General features: G+C 38.6%; 1 protein-coding gene across 1 annotated transcript in view; it reads right to left on the reverse strand.

Annotated features, from left to right (window-relative positions):
- Positions 1–1166: 1166 nt before the first annotated feature.
- Positions 1167–19543, reverse strand: part of LOC146002022 (dual specificity protein phosphatase 14-like) — a 90988-nt gene continuing 72611 nt past the window's right edge. The window contains exons 2-3 of the mRNA XM_083139730.1: positions 1978–2503; positions 1167–1437 (exon numbers count right to left, since the gene is read on the reverse strand). Of these exons, the coding sequence (XP_082995856.1) occupies positions 1366–1437; positions 1978–2503 (598 nt within the window). The 3' untranslated portion in view covers positions 1167–1365. The remainder of the gene's footprint in view (positions 1438–1977; positions 2504–19543) is intronic.

Here is a 19543-nt window from a genome sequence, read left to right on the forward strand (position 1 = left end):
AGTCCATTTACAACCTTCCTCAAGGGGCTTTTTACGCACCCTTTTTAACTCTCAGGTAAGGATTTAGATCAGGGGACTTTCCCCGTATACATTGGAGGCTGCAAAATGACCATACGTTCGACGCACCCAAAATTGTAACTCATTCATTCGGGATAAATGGTTAGATATTTTTCATATTTTAGCCAATTTTAGGTCGACAAGTTTGTCCTTTACCTTGTTTCTATCTTCTTGAAGAATGCTTGCGGTAATAAATACGCAAATACATTTAATAAAATGTTGCGCAAATTTTCATCTGCTTGTATGTATGTTATGAAACTCCCTATTTTGTGAATGTAGTGTTCTTTTAGATAGAAATATCCTGAATTTAAAAAGCAACAACAAAAAAATAATTGTTTATAAAAGGTGGAAGAAAGGAATTTCACTTAACACTACAAAGTGCCTTTGGCACCAAAACCAATGCAACGATCATAAAAAGTGTTGAGATCATGTGACTTTGATACAAGTATGAAGAATGCAATGGCACGCTTAAAAGACCAGTGGATTTTCATACTTCGGATATTCGTAAGTGAATAACACTATGTTCTCAAAAATATTCAATATAAACAGACTATTTATACAGGGTGTACCACAAGTGATAGCGCAAACTGAAACGGTGAAAAGTACGCGATAGTAGCAGCAAAAAACGTCACAGTAAACATGGGGTCGTAATTGAACCGTTTGTGAGATAATTTCGAATGCATGGTTACGATCCGCTGCTGACTTGATTGTTTGTACACGTCCTACGCTTTTCACGTATGCTGTGCCAGTCCTACTTAGTAACAAATAACAGAATTAAAAGGTTCACCTCGCTAGACCTTACTGTTGCTTTTATTACCAAGGACTATTGTACTGTACAGCATGTTACATGTTCGGCAGTGTTCAGTTTCAAACAAAGAAACCTTGGAGTGCGCAAGGAGACAAGCGTTTGAGTTTGCGATATCACTTCTGGTACACCCTGTAGATACAAGCAGATAAAAGTAGGTATGAGAAATTCAGTACTATTTGATAAAATTAGAATTTGGAAAAACCTTGTTTTTTTTTCGGTTTCTACTTGGAGCTCTTTCCATACAGCCTTATTTTTTAAAGGACAAAAAAGTTTTGTAGAAAGCAAAAAGACTGTATACTAAATGCGTTCATCATTTTAATAAAAAATATATAGTATTGATCACAAAAAATATGTCTTTTTGCATATTATAAATATATCTGTTAATTCTCACACAGTTCCTTCCGTTTAATGTCAAATGTACGATATACGATAAGAAGAAGAACCACCCAAACACTAGAATATTTCACCAAATGTTCAACAATTGTTTCTTCGTCCTCTTTTCACTTCGAGTTACTGTCCTCTATCTTCGGATGGACGTCAATCTTTGGTGCTCTAAGTTCTGGCATGGAACCCTGAAGTGCGAGAAAAAAGTATTTTCAAATAGGCTATATATATTGTCTGTTATCATATTTATTTTTGCAATTTGATTGGTGCGCAATGTGCGATCGTGTAGTGCTTGATGAATGTCACACACAAGGAAAAACATCTGCAAGTGAGTGGAAGAAAGAAGTGCAGTAAACACACCTTGTTTCGTTCTAAATAATCATGCTCAGAACTGATGTGTAATTATACCGTGCTTATTAAGATCACAGACGTTCAACACCGCGTTACAGGATTACCTCACACAGAACCAAAACATGCGTCCTTGAAAACTTATTCACATCCTTCAGAGAAAGAACCGAGGTAAAAAATAAAACAGAATTTATAGTCACAAGAAATCCCATAGCGTTTGAAGAAATATAGAAGTCCACTTATATAAATAATAGTGATTAAAAAAAAAAGGTGAAATGGTCCCAGTGAGCAAAACGCAACGTCAATAACAAAAGTATTTAGTGACGGCCTAAGTTTCTGTTGAAGTGCTTTTGAAACCAGATCATTGTTTTGTACTCCACCTCGTACACGTCCGGGATCAACATCCCCGCCGCCGAGTTGTGAACCATCGACACCGTCTCCTGGCCAAACAGTCTCTTCTCGTAGTCGATCAGCTGGCGAAAGAACCCGTGGTTAGGCCTGACGACGGCGCGTCGCGACTTCAAGAACGTGTAGGCCTTCTTCAGAGGCATTTTCTCGTACTTCATGAGGTACGCGAGGCAAAGCGACGCGGAGCGACTCACCCCCGCGATGCAGTGCACTAACGTCTTGCCTCCGCGCTTCCTCACTTCGTCGATCTTATCGGCGACCGCGTCGAAGTAGCTGTACAGGTTGGTGTAGGGGGAATCGTCCACGTTGATCTTCACGTAGTCTATCTTCTCCAGCGGGAGGTTAGGTAGCTCCGCAGTGGCGTTGACGACGCATGTGATGCCAAGCTCCTTCAGGCGTCCTGCCTTCACCGCACGCGCTGCACACAAGTACAGACAGTCCGTGACTTCTGCAATCTGTGACATTATCGTCTCCTCCGGCTTCATGGTGGCTGCGCACCTGGAAAGAGAGAAAGCACTATCAATACATTTTTAAAATTCAAACACTGATTTAAATCACTTTACATAAATAATTTATAGAATAATGTGCATAAGGATTTTGTAGATACCAGAAAGTATATTAACCTCGGAATCATTGATTAGTGTTTATTAGGCTCTAAGAAAGGAAACAAAATACATGTACTGATGGGGTGAAGTTCATACAAAAGAAAATGTAATATGTAAACACACTAAAATTTCTCTTGATTTTAAATTTAATCAATTCCATATGCAAAAATAGCAAACATTTTGAAAAATATAGAAGATACTAATGTCGTTATCAATCAACTATAAATGAACATGGCAGTTGATATTTTGCAGACTTTAATTAAAAAATTGTCAAAATTCACCTACAATGACTATAAAAAATATTTTAAGTTACAATTATAGAGTACATCCGGAATGTTTTATTTTCAGTGAAAAAAGTTACTGAAATTATTATAGTTTCATTAACACACTCAACAAACATGTCCATAGAAGAAAATCATATTTAAATTTTAAAAAAACAAAAATGATTTTTATCCACCCTGACATGAAATAATGGCAATCAGCGGTTTTCCAATTGATTTGAATCAGGAAATGGAAAACTTAAATTCTTATACGACGTCCCAGGAGTCTATGGAGAAAGGAAGGAAAACAAGTCCTCTGAGAAAGTAGTAATTCCAGACGACTCGACCCATAAACGCGTGAGATGGATAGGGATTTCATAGAGGGGCAACGCAACTACATCTATCAGACGTTTGCAGCAGAAGGCACAACCATCTGTCCAATCCCCACTTCCCTTCTCTACAGTTACGTGCGGCGTTACTCCAGAAATCAGGGCTCGGAACGGAACGCTTTACCTAAGTTAACATGGTGACAAGCTTAACGACTAGTGAGATGATATGCTGTATTATAATTAATAATAGTTAATATTAAAATATTTACATAAACATCAAATACATAGAACAAGAGTCTTCTGGAATTTTCTCTCCTTTTGAAATCGTGAATGGTAGTCAGCTCACCCAACCTGGATTTTAAAAATTCAATGTACGTATCCTCAATATTTTGAATCTTTGAATGATCATTATTAAGACAATTTGCGTAAATGAAATATATTTCCATATTGTTATTTTGCGTATGATCAAGGATGGGATTTATTCTTCAGAACGTCATCAATGTATCAATGTATCAGCTCAGTTTAATAAAAATAAGTGACCATAAAAAGGGAACCAGACTTTGCGTATATATCTTGTACGTACAGGAGGCTATCTCTCTCAAGACACGACAACTAATCATAATTAACAATTAAAAAGTGGAAAGGGAAGCACAAGGCACAGCACATGAAGACAACATAAACGCCATCATTCTCTGCTAAATTCCTTTTCCGTTCCGATCCTCTCCGGTCCATTTCGAGCCCCGGAAAGTCTCAACTAGGGTTGGACGATATCGGAAATTTGATATCGCGACATATCGTCCAGAAAATATCGTCACAGATGATACGATATTTTTCCGTATCGTGATATCGTCTCCACGATACATATCGCCAAATATCGTGACGATATATCCCCAACACTATATATATCGCCAGATATCATGACGATACATCGCCAATACGATATATATCGCCAAAATATGGTGACGATATATCGTCTGGACGATATATCGCTCAACACTAGTCTCAACACATTGACCACTTCATTAGAAACGCTCCAAGATCGATGAAAGCACGCAGTTGAGTGAGAACTGACATCCTCTCCCAGCAGGATAATTGCTCTTGCAAAGCTCTTAACAAATGGTTTCAGTGCTACAGTACTCCATTGTCCTCCGCAGACGCCAGATCTCAACCACATAGAACATTTTTGGGATGGAGTCGAACTCGATGCTCGAAGAGATCGCCGAACAAAATCTTTTGGGCGGGTCAAATCGAAAAATTGTGTCCTCAAGTGGAATATAATGATGTCACTTCATTTTATGCGACATGAAAAGAAAGAAAAATGTTTTAAGGGAGGAAAAGGAAAGCGAGAAACGGCAAGAGATAATGAAAGAGAAAACGGAAAAGAAAGGGAAGAGAAATATAAAAGCAAGAGAGATAAAAGAAACAAGTGAGAGAGAAAGGAAAAAAGGGTAAAGAAAGAAAGAAATAAACATACACAGAAGCGAACGAGAGGGAGAGAAATAAAGGAGAAATTGGAATAAAGAAGCAAGAGGGAGAAGAAGAAATAAATGGGACAGAGAAAGAAGGGAAAGCAGGCGGGGAGAGAAAGAGAGAGTAACGAAGAAGAATGGAACACAAAAGGGGAGAAAATATAGAAAAGGAAATGACACGAAGATAGAAGGAAGCACTAACAAAGATGTACCAAGAACGAGAAAAGAAGAAATAAAGCAAGAATAAAAGGAATGTTAAACAGAGATGAAAGTAAAAGAAAGAATAAATGCACACATTTTCCTTATTGGAGGTGGTGGTCGCCCATTACAGTGTTCATAATAATGTAGCCAATGAGTGGGCCACTGTGCCAATTAAGCATTTTGCTTTGAGGGGCGCATGCCCACTCGGTGGCATATTTCTGATTTCATTTCGGGAGCTGGACTTTTTTGTGTATAAAAATTTGTAAACGTTAGCAGTCAGTAAACCAAGTACCTTAAAACATTACTTCATTACATTTCTATAACATTTATACGTATTTTAGAAACACTTACTTTATTTATATACATTCTAAGAACACCTAAACTCATACCACAGAGAAATGCATTCTAATACTAGATCCAATACTCTCTGCTCATACACAAAAAGAGTTATCAAAGTCGTAACACCGAAAAGTTGACCAAATTTCCATTGCCAGGTTCAAACTTAAGTCCATCCTAACCCACCTAAAATTTCTTGTGAACACTTTCATACATGTAACATATAAGCAGTGCAAAACAGCCTGCTGTTTTCTCAACTCGATAAGATTGGTCAGTTTATAATTCAGTGTATTTCTTTAATCCACAAAGCTGCATACTTTTCCGCAGGGAAATACTTGATGCCGGGACTATAATGGACGCGGAATGATTTTTCAATGGTGTTCGTTGCATAGTTAAGAGATTGTACTGTATGCTTTCAATTCAATTTTCATCAGAGGGATAAAAACATTCCTGGCAGGGCTAAATATAATTTTCTTTTGCAGAGGATATATTTTTTTCTGAGGGGGAAATCCCCGGCATTCCCCCGTTAATTCGCACACTGGACACACACACACAATGCTTGAATACATTATAATAAACGTTTTATATAAATTCAGTTGATTACAGGAATGTTGCTGTATACATTTACCATTTGCGTTTTTTTCTAAAACATTAAGTACAATCTTTCACAAAATATTGTAAAAATTTGACAAGTACTCTTCCACATTATTTCACTACTCTAAGAATGAAAAGTTAATATGACCGAATACTGCGAAGGAAAAACAACTACAGGAAAGAAAAAAACGATTAACTACCCCTACACTTCCCGGGCTTGAATTTTCTTAAGGGTTTCGGTTTGGTTTCCGAATTACAAAACGTTCCTCACACCATGTACTTGACGATGAGTACATTTTAAAACTTTTCGAAAGGTAAAAATTACAGTTCTGCTCGGTACAGAGAGTTTATGCCAAAAGTGTAAACAGATGGTACGATAATGAACACCCTTTAATTTATGTTTGGCCTGTTATTGCAGGTATAAATGAAATAATAATTATTGTCCGTTGCGATTTATTCTATGCCCTGTCCCGCCTATCCCTGGAACAAGCGAAGAAAACAAGTCACCGCGCAAGTAGTGACGCGAGACGGTTCCACCAACGATCACGTGAGAGGGAATGGGATTGACTGGAGGAAAGCGACTTCGCAGCGGCGTGTGGTGTTTCGATCTGCCCACTCGGTTTCCCCCCCTTCTCTGCTGCCATGCGCGGCCTTGCTCCAAAGTTAGACGGGACAGGGTGTATACAAATGGAACAAAAAATACCTGGAAATTAAATAGAAACTATATTCAAGAAACTGCGTTGTCTTTAATACCACCTCATGACAAGCTTTGCTTTTATGTTCGTTTCTTTGATAGGTAGCTTCAAGTGTGCAACAACGTGAAACAGACTTAATTTATTTATAGGCAGCTTTTATTGCTCCGTGTAGCACTGCAACGGGCTGTTCATTGCTCTCAGAACTGGAAATTTTCCATGCAGACAGAACAAGACAAAATATATCCTTTTGATCTGGTCTCACTCAGCCTTGGTTGCGAGTTATCGCAGCTATAAAAGGTACTGCGTAGAAGTACAATAATACATTATGCAAGACGTTAAGCGAGAATGTAAAATCTGTGTTATTGTTCGGCTTTGTTGAGCTGCGTTGCAGGAACTGTCAAATCGAACTACAGTGGAACCTTGATAACTCGAACTTGAGGGGGGGGGGGGAATCGAGATATCAAAGATTTCAACTTACCAAGGTTCGAGTTATGGAGGGACAAAATCGCCGACTTCGAGTTATAGAGGTCTAGAGTTTACTACACTTCGACTTATTGAGGTACGTGGGACTAAAACTTCGACTTATTGAGGTACGTGGGACTAAAACTTCGACTTATTGAGGTACGTGGGACTAAAACTTCGAGTTATAGAGGTGATTAGAATTTAACTTCGACTCATAGAGGTTTTCCATAGTCTATCTTCGAGTTATTGAGCTCGAACGGACTTCATTTGGACTTTCAGCCTTCCCAAACAGATGAGGAAAGATTGTGTTTGTATGTGTATTTTTTATTATTATTTATTTATTTAGCATCGCTTTTGGAGGGTGCAATTGTTAGCTAATCGGGACGATGAGGATGAGTATCGGTAAGTGAAATTGGTGAAGGGTCACCAGGGACTCGAACCCGGGAACTGTGATGACGTGATCGTTATGTATGTGCCGACACGGGCGTGCGCAGAGGGGGAGCTGATGGGGCTACAGCAGTCTCCGAAATTTTGAGAAAATCAACATTTTCAAATAAAAGCAGTGAAGAACTCGGGAAAAACGAGAGTGGAAAAATCCTCCATCTCAAAATTACCCCCAATTGCCATTTATGAGAATAGAAAGTTCCAAACATACGAAATATCTTATTGAGTCTACAGTCTTCCTAGAAAGCAGATTTGTCCTCCACCTTTACAATTCCAACCCCTTCCGAAAAAATATCCTGGGTACGTGAGTGCGTACCGAAATACTGTATACCTAAAAAAAAAATCTACGTGGGGGAGGGGGCGAGCTCCAATGGAAGGCAGAATTGAGTATTTCCAGCATCTTGCATGAATTGATTGATTGATTAATTGGGTTGGAGTTTTAAGTCCACTTTATGCACAGTAAGGCTAATCGGGACTGGACCTACATTTTAAAGTGGGATCCGAACCACTATGTGCCTCCACTGGGTATCGAACCCGGGACCCCTTAATTACAAGGCGACGACGCTACCACTGCGCCAGCGGGGAGGCCGCATCTTGCATGAACATGAACTTGAGATGCCACCAAGTCGTCCTGAGAAGGGGAAAGCATCGTGCGATCCCGTTTGTGACACAGTATCGTAAAAACTGTATTCGCAAGTGGTTCTCTGACGCTGTCGTAAAAAAAGCCGATGGCAACAACGATCCAATACCAAATGTGATGTGGTTATTCAGAGGACTTGTAGGGAAATAGTTCCCCGCTTCCACCATAAAAACTGACCAGGGGCGTCGCCAGGGGGGCGCGAGAGGTAACCCTTAGAGTGTCATATTATGTCATGTCGTCATATTGACCGCCGAATGATAGATACTGAAGTAAGACCGTTATTATTGCACGCAACAGACAAGCACTATAAGAGATTGTATATATCTATATATAGTAGGCTACATGCAACAGACAAGCATTATAAGAGAGTGTATATATGTATATATAGTACATGCTTTTCTGTACTGGCGGCAGCCTCTATGAAGATGAGGGCTTTTCCTCTCGTCTGCATTCTTGTTATGATTTTTTTCTTCTTTTTGTTTCTTCAAGTGATATGTTTGTGGTTTTCGATAATTGCCTATAATGTGAGTTATGTTGTTTTTTTGTTTATTCTTTATTGCATTGTTGATAAACATTTTATTTTCCGCCTACTTGTTCTTCCTCACACTGGAGCAAAAATTTCAGCTGCTTTTAATTTCATTTCAGTCAGTAATTTATGTTAATCAGTCGCGGCGATTAGGGTAGCAGTTGCTCCCGCACTATGCTAAACCTTACCAAGGGAAAGTAAACTGTCCTTGCCCCACCCCATGCGTGCCTAATGTCTTTCTTATTTTCAACATCGCGCCCCCTAAATTTCTTTCCGCACTCCCTCAGCACCCTTAGATGATTAATCCTGGCGCCGCCGCTGACCGTGAGACAAGTCTGAATATTTTAGATATCTACATACGAGTTTATTACAACTTACAATCTCGACGATCTTTGAATTGACCCAGCCTAGTTGGCACTTGGCACCGTTCGCGTGACATTCATTTTCCTCCCTTTGTACGTTGTCCGTTCTCTTCCCACGCAACCAACCCACGCTTTTCCGGCGAAAGAAAAATTCAAATTCGAAAATCGAACACGATGTTTGTAATAGGTCGTTACGCTATAAAAATGCACCGGACATATCATGGTGATAACATTTTGTACTTGAAATCTTGTCCCTACGTGCTCATAAAGGTCGTAAGAAATAAAAAGAAACATGCATAGTATTCTGGATCTCTAACGAAGCAATTATCTAATAAAAACAAGGATTCAAGTTGAAATAACTAGACGTAATATGAATAGTAGATGACCTGACGCTGATAATTCTGAACTCTTTAATGCAGTGCAAAATATTACGTGTTTCACTCAACTATTCCTCGCTCCACAGAAATGTATAACCGTACAGTCACATTTTACAAGATCTGATCACCTTGCGGCACAAACATTTTCCATTCGTCTTCCAAAGCGCCTCTGAAAAGCGTTCTTCATCCAACAACAGCAGGTTGTTGCAAATGTTATCTTTGACAGAACAGGCTTATCTCACCGAAATGAGTAAATGGGACTTCATTTGCAACCTCTAAGAATCATAGGCGTGCGCACGGGGGGGCAGTTGCCCTAACTAATGCTCTTAAAAATTTATTGTAGAGAAATCTTATTATCGTTTTTAAACAATAAAGTATTTTCAAGCCGACGAAAGTTCCAAGCAACTACGGCGGGTGAACTATCTCACTTCGTTCTCCAGCAAATTACTTGTTATTAAGACTCACGTATTGTTGTGTTACACATACGTGGCTTCAGAATAAATCGGTCACACATTGGAAATGAATAAATTATGTGTAGTTGTTTTGAATCTGCTGTACGAAATCAATTTATATGTAAATTAGTCTGAACCACAGAGAAGGAAAATAAAGGAGGAGGGGAACAGAGAACTTTTGTGCCACGGAAACTGGAATTCTTCTAATAGAGTGGTTTTAGGTGGGGCAGGATATACGCCCCTGTTTAGTACCATCAATACAATAAAACAGTGAGATGGAATAAGGTTTTTCCTTCTCCGACTGAACTTCCATCAATGCTTTTGCCCCCTTAATCAGAGGGTCTGCGCACGCCTACGTGGTGTAACTTTATCATCGTGAGGTTTTAAATCAAGTTTCAATTACCAAGCGAGTACACTCAGTAGAAGTTGAAACATTTTGTATGTTCGAAAAAAATACAAAATGCACACTCTGTATATATTTTGAAAGGAACGAGTAATCGGTTTCCAAATTAAAATATGAAGTTACAACGGACGGACATTAGGTAGAGTGCATCACACATAAATTTGCCGTTGCGTAGAAACGAATTTTCGTTTCGTCTCCCTCTCTCTTAGCATCACGTGTTCTACCCTGCTCGAAAACCTTCGCTATTGTTGCCATATTGTCATTCCATTCCTGGACACACTCGCGCAAACATCATTGAAAACAATTGAATAGCGCTCCAGCTCGCGGTTCCCACCGTTCGGCAGGGACGGTAATGTGGCAATATAGCACGGCGTAGTGGTTGCTTCTTTTATGCAGTGCATGTTCATTGGCTAGCTAGTAACTAGTGTTGCCAACTGTAATAATGAAGCACTATTTCTGTCACGGAAGGGGAAAGGCAGGTAAAGAGGCGGTGAGTTTTGTTGGATTGGAAGCACCATATTTTTATTTTATACTAAGTATTTGACCGGTTTGACGTTGTGTGCGTGTATTGCGTGTGTGTATGTAAAAGTGTGTGTTTGCTAATGAACGTTAAATTCCATAATGCCTCCAGTTCTGTCGAAGTTGAAATCAAAAACCTTGCATAGCCAAGCTCGGGAAATTCTAAGCAACGTGCACGAGTTCATGAAGGAGGAAGCCAGTCATGGTGTTAGCATCCCAATAAAGCATTTTGGCAAAAGAGCAGCGAACAGCAGCAACAAATTGTTCATATTTCATAATTTTGGAATTATTCAAAATAAATAAATTATGTGGCTCCAACATCATTTCAACTCTGGCTCCGGCACGTGTTCTTGTAGAAATTGCATAGAGGAGGCTGTCATTTTTGCTGCTTAATGCGATACACATTGTTTTCTGTGTTAAAATTGCCATGCTTTGATGGGTGACCAAGTTCATAGCAGGGCCGCCGAAAGGGGAGGGCGAACCGTGCCATCGCCCAGAGCGGCAAAATTTGAAGAGAAGAAAAAAATAAGCCTATTGAAAACTGTGATCGAGCGAGATATTCTTTTGCGCTGAATAGTATTGAAATAGCATAAGAAGTCTCATTATTTATTTTATATTTTGATGTTTTAGTTAGGAATATATTGATTTTCAATTTTCCGTTGCTGCGTAATGACCGGGGCGGGGGGTCGAAATAGAGCGGCATCTGCCGCCACCTCCCAGGGAGGCAAAATGACTAGCGCCGGCCCTGGTTCATAACAAAAGAAAAAGCCGCGCAGCTTATCGTCTAGTGGCAGTATATGTACTTGTTATTGTTGTGGAAGGCGGCATCGTTTGTAAATCTACAACAAAGGCAACCGACTGTCGCCGATCTCAGAGAGGAAATAATAATACTGCTTGAGGAGGAGTGTTATGGTCCAATTGTAGCGGTTTAACACGTTGGCATGTTATTATCTGCCGTTGCAGTTCCATACCAGTGTATACGGGTTTTGGGAGTGAAAAGTTAGAACGCCACCAGTGCATTAATGCAATGAAAAATAATATATATATTTTTTTATTTTGTTTGAAATCACTCAAATAAGGAATCGTATGAAGAAGTCTTCTTTGCAGCATTTTTGGTAATTTTACTTGTAATTGTGTTAGTTCATATTTTGCGAATTTTTAGTCCATATGTATGTAGCTACATACAAAGCCACTTGTTAGTACATATTAATCCTAGTCCTGGTATAATGCATGACGTTTAAAACTCAACGTTAGATAGACCTGAATTCTCTAATTTTATTGTTGTACGTAACAGCTGTGCATCGGCGCACTGCTGCGATTTTTCTATCTGCTCCATTAGCAACACTGCTTCTTTAGTTGTTTCGCGCATCGCACGGCAGAAATATCTGTGCTGGACTCTATATCAAAGTGGTTACGGAAATTGTGATAGGATTCTGGCCACGATTTTCAGTGGACGTTTTCAAGAAGCTGCAAATTCTGTTGGAACCTTTGCAAATGCATTGAATACAAAATAAGATTTCTTGGTTGAAATTAATTACAAAACGATAACCAGCTTCAATAATCAGACTCCTAAATTAAACTCCGTGGTGCAACAACCCTCAAAGAACCAGGGTCTGTCAGAGCGGCTTTTCATTGGGTGACGCGTGGTCAGCGCAACACATCCCATCGCCACTGCCTTTTCTGGTTTTCGAGACCGGAGGCCGCTTCTTCTTTTCAAGTAGCTCTCCAATTCTCCTCACGACGCTGGGTCAACGCCGAAATTTTGGGGTCTCCCATCGGGAATCGAACCCGGCACCGCTCGCGCCAAAGACGAGAGCGCTAACCACTTTTTTGTTGTTTTTAAGGAATGCCATCTCCCGTTTTTCACTTCTTTCTCAATTTTTACACTTCTCCGTTTTTCTCATTAGGACAAACACAAATATTCATGTCTTACCCAGGATTCGAACCCGGGACCCCTGGCGTTGCAGCGCGCTGTGCTAACCACTCCGCTACTTGGATACGCGGAAGCCCTTAAACACGACAGAAACGTTGGCACTACTAAGAGTTCACAAAGCATTCTGATTCTGAGGTCGACTACCGGCCAAGGTGTGCAGGCTTGCCTCTTCTTAAACCAATTACATCATTAGAATTCCTTCTTTCACATTTTGGGAGCTTAAACTAACTGTGAAAATACCTACATCGAAATAACAGCAGGACACACAGGCGCGGATCGACGGGGAGGGAGGGAGGGGCGATCACCCCTCCCAACTGCCAGGTTTTGTGGATACATTATTATTCCTAATTTATTTTGAAGACTAAAATGTTTTGTCTTTTATCACCAAGTTTAACAGGCTCGAGAATATATATATATTTTTAAAGTTTGATTGATTGATTTGGTGTCTAAGTCCAATTTGTGCACAGTAAGCTAATCGGGACTGGACCTACAGTTTAAAGTGGGATCCGCACCACAATGCCTCCACCGGGTATCGAACCCGGGACCTCTTGATTTCAAGGCGACGACGTTACCACTGCGCCATCGGGGAGGCCATTTTAAGGTTTCACTTGTTGCTCATGGTATGCCAATCGAAATTAGACCTACAGTTTAAATTGGGATCCGAACCACTCTGCAAGATGCCTCAAAAGAGGATTGAACCAGAGATCACTTGAGAGAATAAGTTTTTGTTTTCTTGTTCATTGATTTAATTTTTCATATCTGATGGTTCTGTTTACCGTGGCAATGGGAGGACTTGTGTTAATAACGACACACAATAATAAAAATCTATTCCAGCCCTTGACCCCTATTTTTGACATCCAAAATAAATAAATAAATAAAATAAAGAAACTTTCATCTCTAGAACGTAATTGGTTCCTGTTTACAGTATTATTATTGTTTATACAAAACAGCGCAAGCGTAGGACAGAATGAATTGTCGGTGAGGTGAGGTACCCAACTGAAATTCGCCTATCCCAACTGTATCTTCTGGATCCGCCACTGAGCACACAAACACTTTACAGAATGCAGCGATTAAGTAATTATCAAGGGGAGATTTACGCAAGAGATAAAACAATATCGGTAAATCACCTTTGGAAAACAAAACAGAAAAATATTCACGTGGATAAAAGGTCCTCCGACACTGCTCTTTACGTTACCTTGCGAGTTTGCCAGCTGTGGTTGCTCGACCGTCCGCGAGATGGTGACAGCGTCGCCTTTTAGCACTCGACAATCCCAAACGGCACGGAGCGCGTGAGTCAGACGAATGACTCGGCCTCGAGCGATTTTTCCTTCCTCCGAGACACTTACCTGGTTCGGGGCGACGGCGCATGCGCAATCCTAATCCAAAAAATTCCGAAGTAAACATAACACTCCGCTCTATTTTCGAATCCGAAGGGACGGAGGGGAGGGGGTCAGCTATGCGGAGGGGAGAGGACAGGCATTCCATTGCATAGAGTAAAATGGACATGGGCAGAAACACGGTATCAACACGGCCAAGGTCTTATGCAATGCGACTCACTCTTGCAGAATGTAATAGTCAAACGGTGGTGAATAAATAAGCAATTCCGGAAAACTTCCTGATTGTAAAAATTACGTCTCCTGTTTATTTGAACAAAAAAAGAAAGTTTTGTCATGTATTTCGTAAAATGACGAATGCTTCACGCCGTCGCCTTGTGATCAAGGACTCCAGGGTTCGATACCCGGTGGAGGCGCATAGTGCTTCGAATTCGTCTTTTACCCGGTCCCCGTGGCGGAGTGGTGAGCTCATCGCGCTACGACACCAGAGGTCCCGGGTTCGAATCCCGGCCTGGGCATGCATGTTTTGTGAGTGTTCATTCATCAATTTCATCATATCATCACTCATCCCCATCTTCGCAAATTAGCCAAAAGTGCCGCAAAAGGCGAAGTAAAGCAAATATAAAAAAATAAGAATTCGACTTTGAACTGTGCGTCCAATCACAATTAGCGTATCTATGTATAAATGTTGACTTAAAATTCTGACAATTCTTGAATACTTTGAACCGAAAATCTTTGCAAATTCATGCATACTAGAGTGGAATATTTATACACTAATAGTAATCAATATTTTGAACAACTTTTAATTATCACAATTTTCAAGCATCGGGGTCGGTGGTGAGAGTATCGGGACTGAACACTCAACACACTTACCCCCTCTCGACATGCTCTTCAAATAAAGCAATAATATTACTTAAAGTCCTCGGGACATTTGAGTCTTTCGTGAATGTCGGTGTGGAACAGAACTTTTTTTGCTGCAACCCAGTTGTTTTCAATTCTGCTCCCCTCCTCCTCCTTGGAAATATTATTTTAGCCAGACAGAAAAGGTTCTCCATTTTGTTTCCAAAAATAACTCGAATGTCCGGAAAAAGCATACTGAGAGAGAACTTTTTCACTAACCATCCTTGATGTATTTACATACTGATTTAGTCTAAGAACTATGGTTACTAACTTGATAAAATAATAACTTTGAGTCTTCTGTGTGTGTGTTTCACCTACGTCACAAACTGTTGCATTGTGGGTTCCCACAAAGCACACAAATGTCCAAAAGATATCCACTGGATATCTTTTGGATATTTGTGTCGGAAGTTCTGGATATCCAATACATATCCGTGAATGTCCAAAATACATCCAAAAGACATCCTCTGGATATCCATTTGTCCGCATACGTGATATCCCGGAGATATCCAGAAATGGATATGTTTTGTACATTTTGGATCACTTTTGGACATTTTTTGGACATCAAGTGGGACGTAATCTGTACATTATGCTGTGATTTAGACATTTGCTGTACACACTTTGGATATTGTATGGACACAAAAAGTACAATTTTTGGACTACATAGTACATTTGGATCTCATCTGGATATTATTTTGATATGAAAAGATGCATGCAACAGTCAACTACCAATGTTTGTTGTTAATTTCCTTGTTTCCTCTTAAAATAGGCACTAGTCAAGTTGGATAGTTAAATGAACTAACCGATCTGTAACTACGCACTGGTAATGTACAGGGTATAGCTTGTGATTATATAGTCAAGACTCACAAGGCTTGGTCATCCAGAATTCGATGTATTTTGAATATCCCGTTTTGGACAAGATCTAGATATGTTTTGGATATCCTGAATTGGATGTGTTTTTATATCCCTTGTTGGACAAGATCTAGATATGTTTTGGATATCCAGGATTGGATTTGTTTTGGATATCCCGTTTTGGACAAGATCGGGATATGTTTTGGATATCCAGAATTGGATGTGTTTTGGATATCCCGTTTTTGACAAGATCGGGATATGTTTTGGATATCCAGAATTGGATGGGTTTTGGAAGAGATCTGGCGACGTATTGAATATTCGGAATTGAACAATGTTTCTGACAGCCAGTTCTAGAAACGTTTAGGCTCTGTATTAGATAACAAGAATTTATCGAGTTTCAGATATCCAGTTCTGGATATCCAATAGACGTCCCAAGGATATCCAGAAATGGATATCTAATGGACATCCAATGGATATCCATAATATCCATGGATTTGATCTGGACATTGTGGTTATCTAATGGATATTCCTGGGAGATTGGTGCTGTGTAGGTTCGAGCAGCCATGATTGAGGCCAGTTCTTGCAAGCATACGGAATTCAAGAGGGCGGGCAGGAGATACTAACACAAGCATTCGTGTTTTAAAAGAAACGTGCAGTTGGTGCAGATGTAACGAGCGCTACGTGGCGGCTATTCCCTTCCAAACGACAAACAAAATTGTCCGCAAACATTGCGGCTGTGCGCATCCTGACTTCACACGTAACCCACCTATAGGTACACTTTTTCCTTTCTTCCAAGACTTGTTGGTATGAAGAAAATATCATCGCTATGCAAGTACAACAATATTGCTACACGTACACAAATAAAAATTTTATATCAAAATTTAAGAGAATGCTCTACAACGATAACAAAAATAAAAATACATATTTCGAATATAAATTGTGTTTGCAGATTTTACGTCGTTTATCTTCATCATTTGACGTGTTATTTAATAAAATTTGATTCCTCCCTAAACCTTAATATCCGAGCTATTGCCATACTCAAGTTTTTCTAAACCTTCATGTATTATTTTTTAATGCCCAAATTCCATTATTCCAACTCTTCATAAGTTCGGAAAATGTGGAGAATTTCGGTTGATTTTAACATTCCGGTATTTTTTAGTGCATGAACAGTGTAGAAGTAAATTCAAATTGTTTCTTTATAATAACAACAACAATAAAGTGTAATATTTGAAGAATACTTTTAAAACCCGTTGCCCATTTTTTGAAAATATATTTACGATTATGATTTTATATCAATATCTAATGCCAGAAGCACGCTTTAATTTAATTTAATTTCCGAAACTGCAAATTCATTATGAATTAAAATAGCTATGGTAGAATTATCTATTCTCAGATGCTTTTTTCGACAGGTTGGAAACGAATTAAGCAATACGTAGCCTAAAAAGTAAAAAATTACCTTAAAATCATTTTTAAATGACGAAATGTTTCGAAATGACTTAAAATAATTTTTGCTCTTAAAATGAATGCTTGATTTTCTCATTAATTACAAGAGAGTAGTTGAATAATTAGAAGATAATGTTTGGTGTTTTAAACTACTGAAGCAAAGGGGAAAATAGAAATAAAGTGCTAACGTAGTTTTCTTTATTTCTACTTCAAGGTATTCCTGTGTAAGTTATTCACAATACAGTAGTCAGCCAGCATCTGAAAATACAGCTGTGTTTTGCATACATCAGATTATCATTTTTATTTTCTACATTGTGATTAAGACCCAGATTAAAGCTATTATAGTGGCCAGCAAGGGAACCTCAAAGTATGCTTCACACAAAGTATTTTAAGTGCTAGAGAAGAAATAAATGTACTACAATTAATTATTTAATCCGTTGCCGAACTTTCAGTTAAAAATAATATTGTGCATTTCCATTGACCATTTAGCAAACTTGCTAAAAATATCATGTCAGGAAATTTAAATACATAAACTATGCTTGAAAATGCATTCATCTTACTTTTAATAAACACGTAGAACAAATAATTAGTGAAGCGTTCAAGAACCTTGGGTTTATTCATATAATGGGGAGGGATTTCAAGAGTATAGATACACTAAAAGTTTTGTATTATTCATATGTAAGACCAAAACTCGAATATGCATCTGTTATATGGAATACAGACACAGCAAACTACAGTTTAGCAATTGAAAGAGTCGAATCAAAATTTCTTAGATTTTTAAAATACAAATTTCAGAAAGTTTACCCCACATTTGAACACTACGACAACCTAATATATGAAAGTCGGTTTACAAAGCTGTGTCATCGAAGAACGTTACAGGAAATAGTATTCTTGTGGAAGTTGTTAAATAATGAAGTAGATGCTGAACAACTACTCTGCTAGATAAATTTTCGGATCCCGTCGTCGAAAACTAGACTCAAAAACGAAGTTTTTCTTATAAAGAAGGCTAGATCGGAAATTAAAAAGAAATCTCCATTGTGGAGAATGTGCACCAGTTACAATAAATTGCTAATCAAGAATAACACCATTGACATCTTTTCTATGAACCTAAGGGACCTCAGTAAAGCCACTATTAACACAATGACCTAAGCTTCAACATATAATTTCCTAATGAAATTATGTGATAAAGTGTGTATATATATATATATATAAAATAATTTTAAATGTATTTTTATATCTATATAATATCTATTTCTATATTACAGAAATATATGTAATTGTATTCACTATGTATCCTTCATATGGGCTCTGTAATTAGGTATGTACCTGTTGAGTTCAATACAATAAATAAATAAATAAATAAAATTCACGAAACAACAGGGGAGACCAAAAATAAACCTCAAAAATTAAGAAAATTCAATAAAGACGGCACAGAAAACTGAAAAATGACCCAAAAGGTCGCAAAATGCAAAATATAAGAAAATGTTTTCTGGTTCTAACTTCGGGAAACGGACTGATATCGGGTTTAGTATTGTTTTCAAGGCTCAGGAAAAAATATAATTTTCATGAACTTCCAAGCTCCAGCTTATAAATTTCGTTGAGACTGGCGCAAGAGAATGCGAGAAGCCACCTAGGACGACCGACCATTCCGCAACCTTCCGCATAACTTGGGGAAGCCTGGCAAGAACAGGGACCGAAATAGCTCGGTGACGCTGCGAGAGGAATCTTAATCCCTTCCGACACTCCGGGAAATGTCTCCGAATATTTCAGGCGATTGATACGCCGGAAGCGAAGAAGGCCCTGGGAATATAATAATATGCGCAGTTCGCACGTCTTGTTCGCTTTGCAAAAAATGTGGCGATGGAAGTGTTTTTTTTTTTTTTGCCAGCGTTAAAAGAATCTGCTCCTAGTGGGGTACCTACAGGCCGCTTGCAAAACTGTTTTGCAGAAGAGAGTCATTGTAGGTGGAAAGTTTTTTCTCCTTTACATGGTACATTCATTGTTTCGTCGTACATTTCACTGGATTACCTGTTGTTTTTCTTACATTTCATTAGATACATTACCTTATAAATTTATATTTATATTTACATAGCCAAAGCTGTATTTGGAATTCTGTGGTAAATAAAATAAATAAATAAATATGATCTACAAAAAAGCATTTAATAAATATTTGTAGTGGCCTGTTACGTATATAAACCTATGAATGAGTGTGTGTACATGTATATATATGTTTTATGTATTTCTTTGAATTACATATTTTTACCTCTGTTAGTTTGACATGAAATGTATATGTGTGATCGTTATTTGCAATGTTTATATATGAATCAATTTATGAATATGTTCTATATTATGAATTTTGTATGTGGTTGAGTGTAAGAAAAGGTATGAGCCTTAATCTCCGTCAC

This window comes from Lepisma saccharinum, chromosome 18 (assembly GCF_977018435.1).
Source record: "Lepisma saccharinum chromosome 18, izLepSacc3.1, whole genome shotgun sequence".
Taxonomy (NCBI): domain Eukaryota; kingdom Metazoa; phylum Arthropoda; class Insecta; order Zygentoma; family Lepismatidae; genus Lepisma; species Lepisma saccharinum.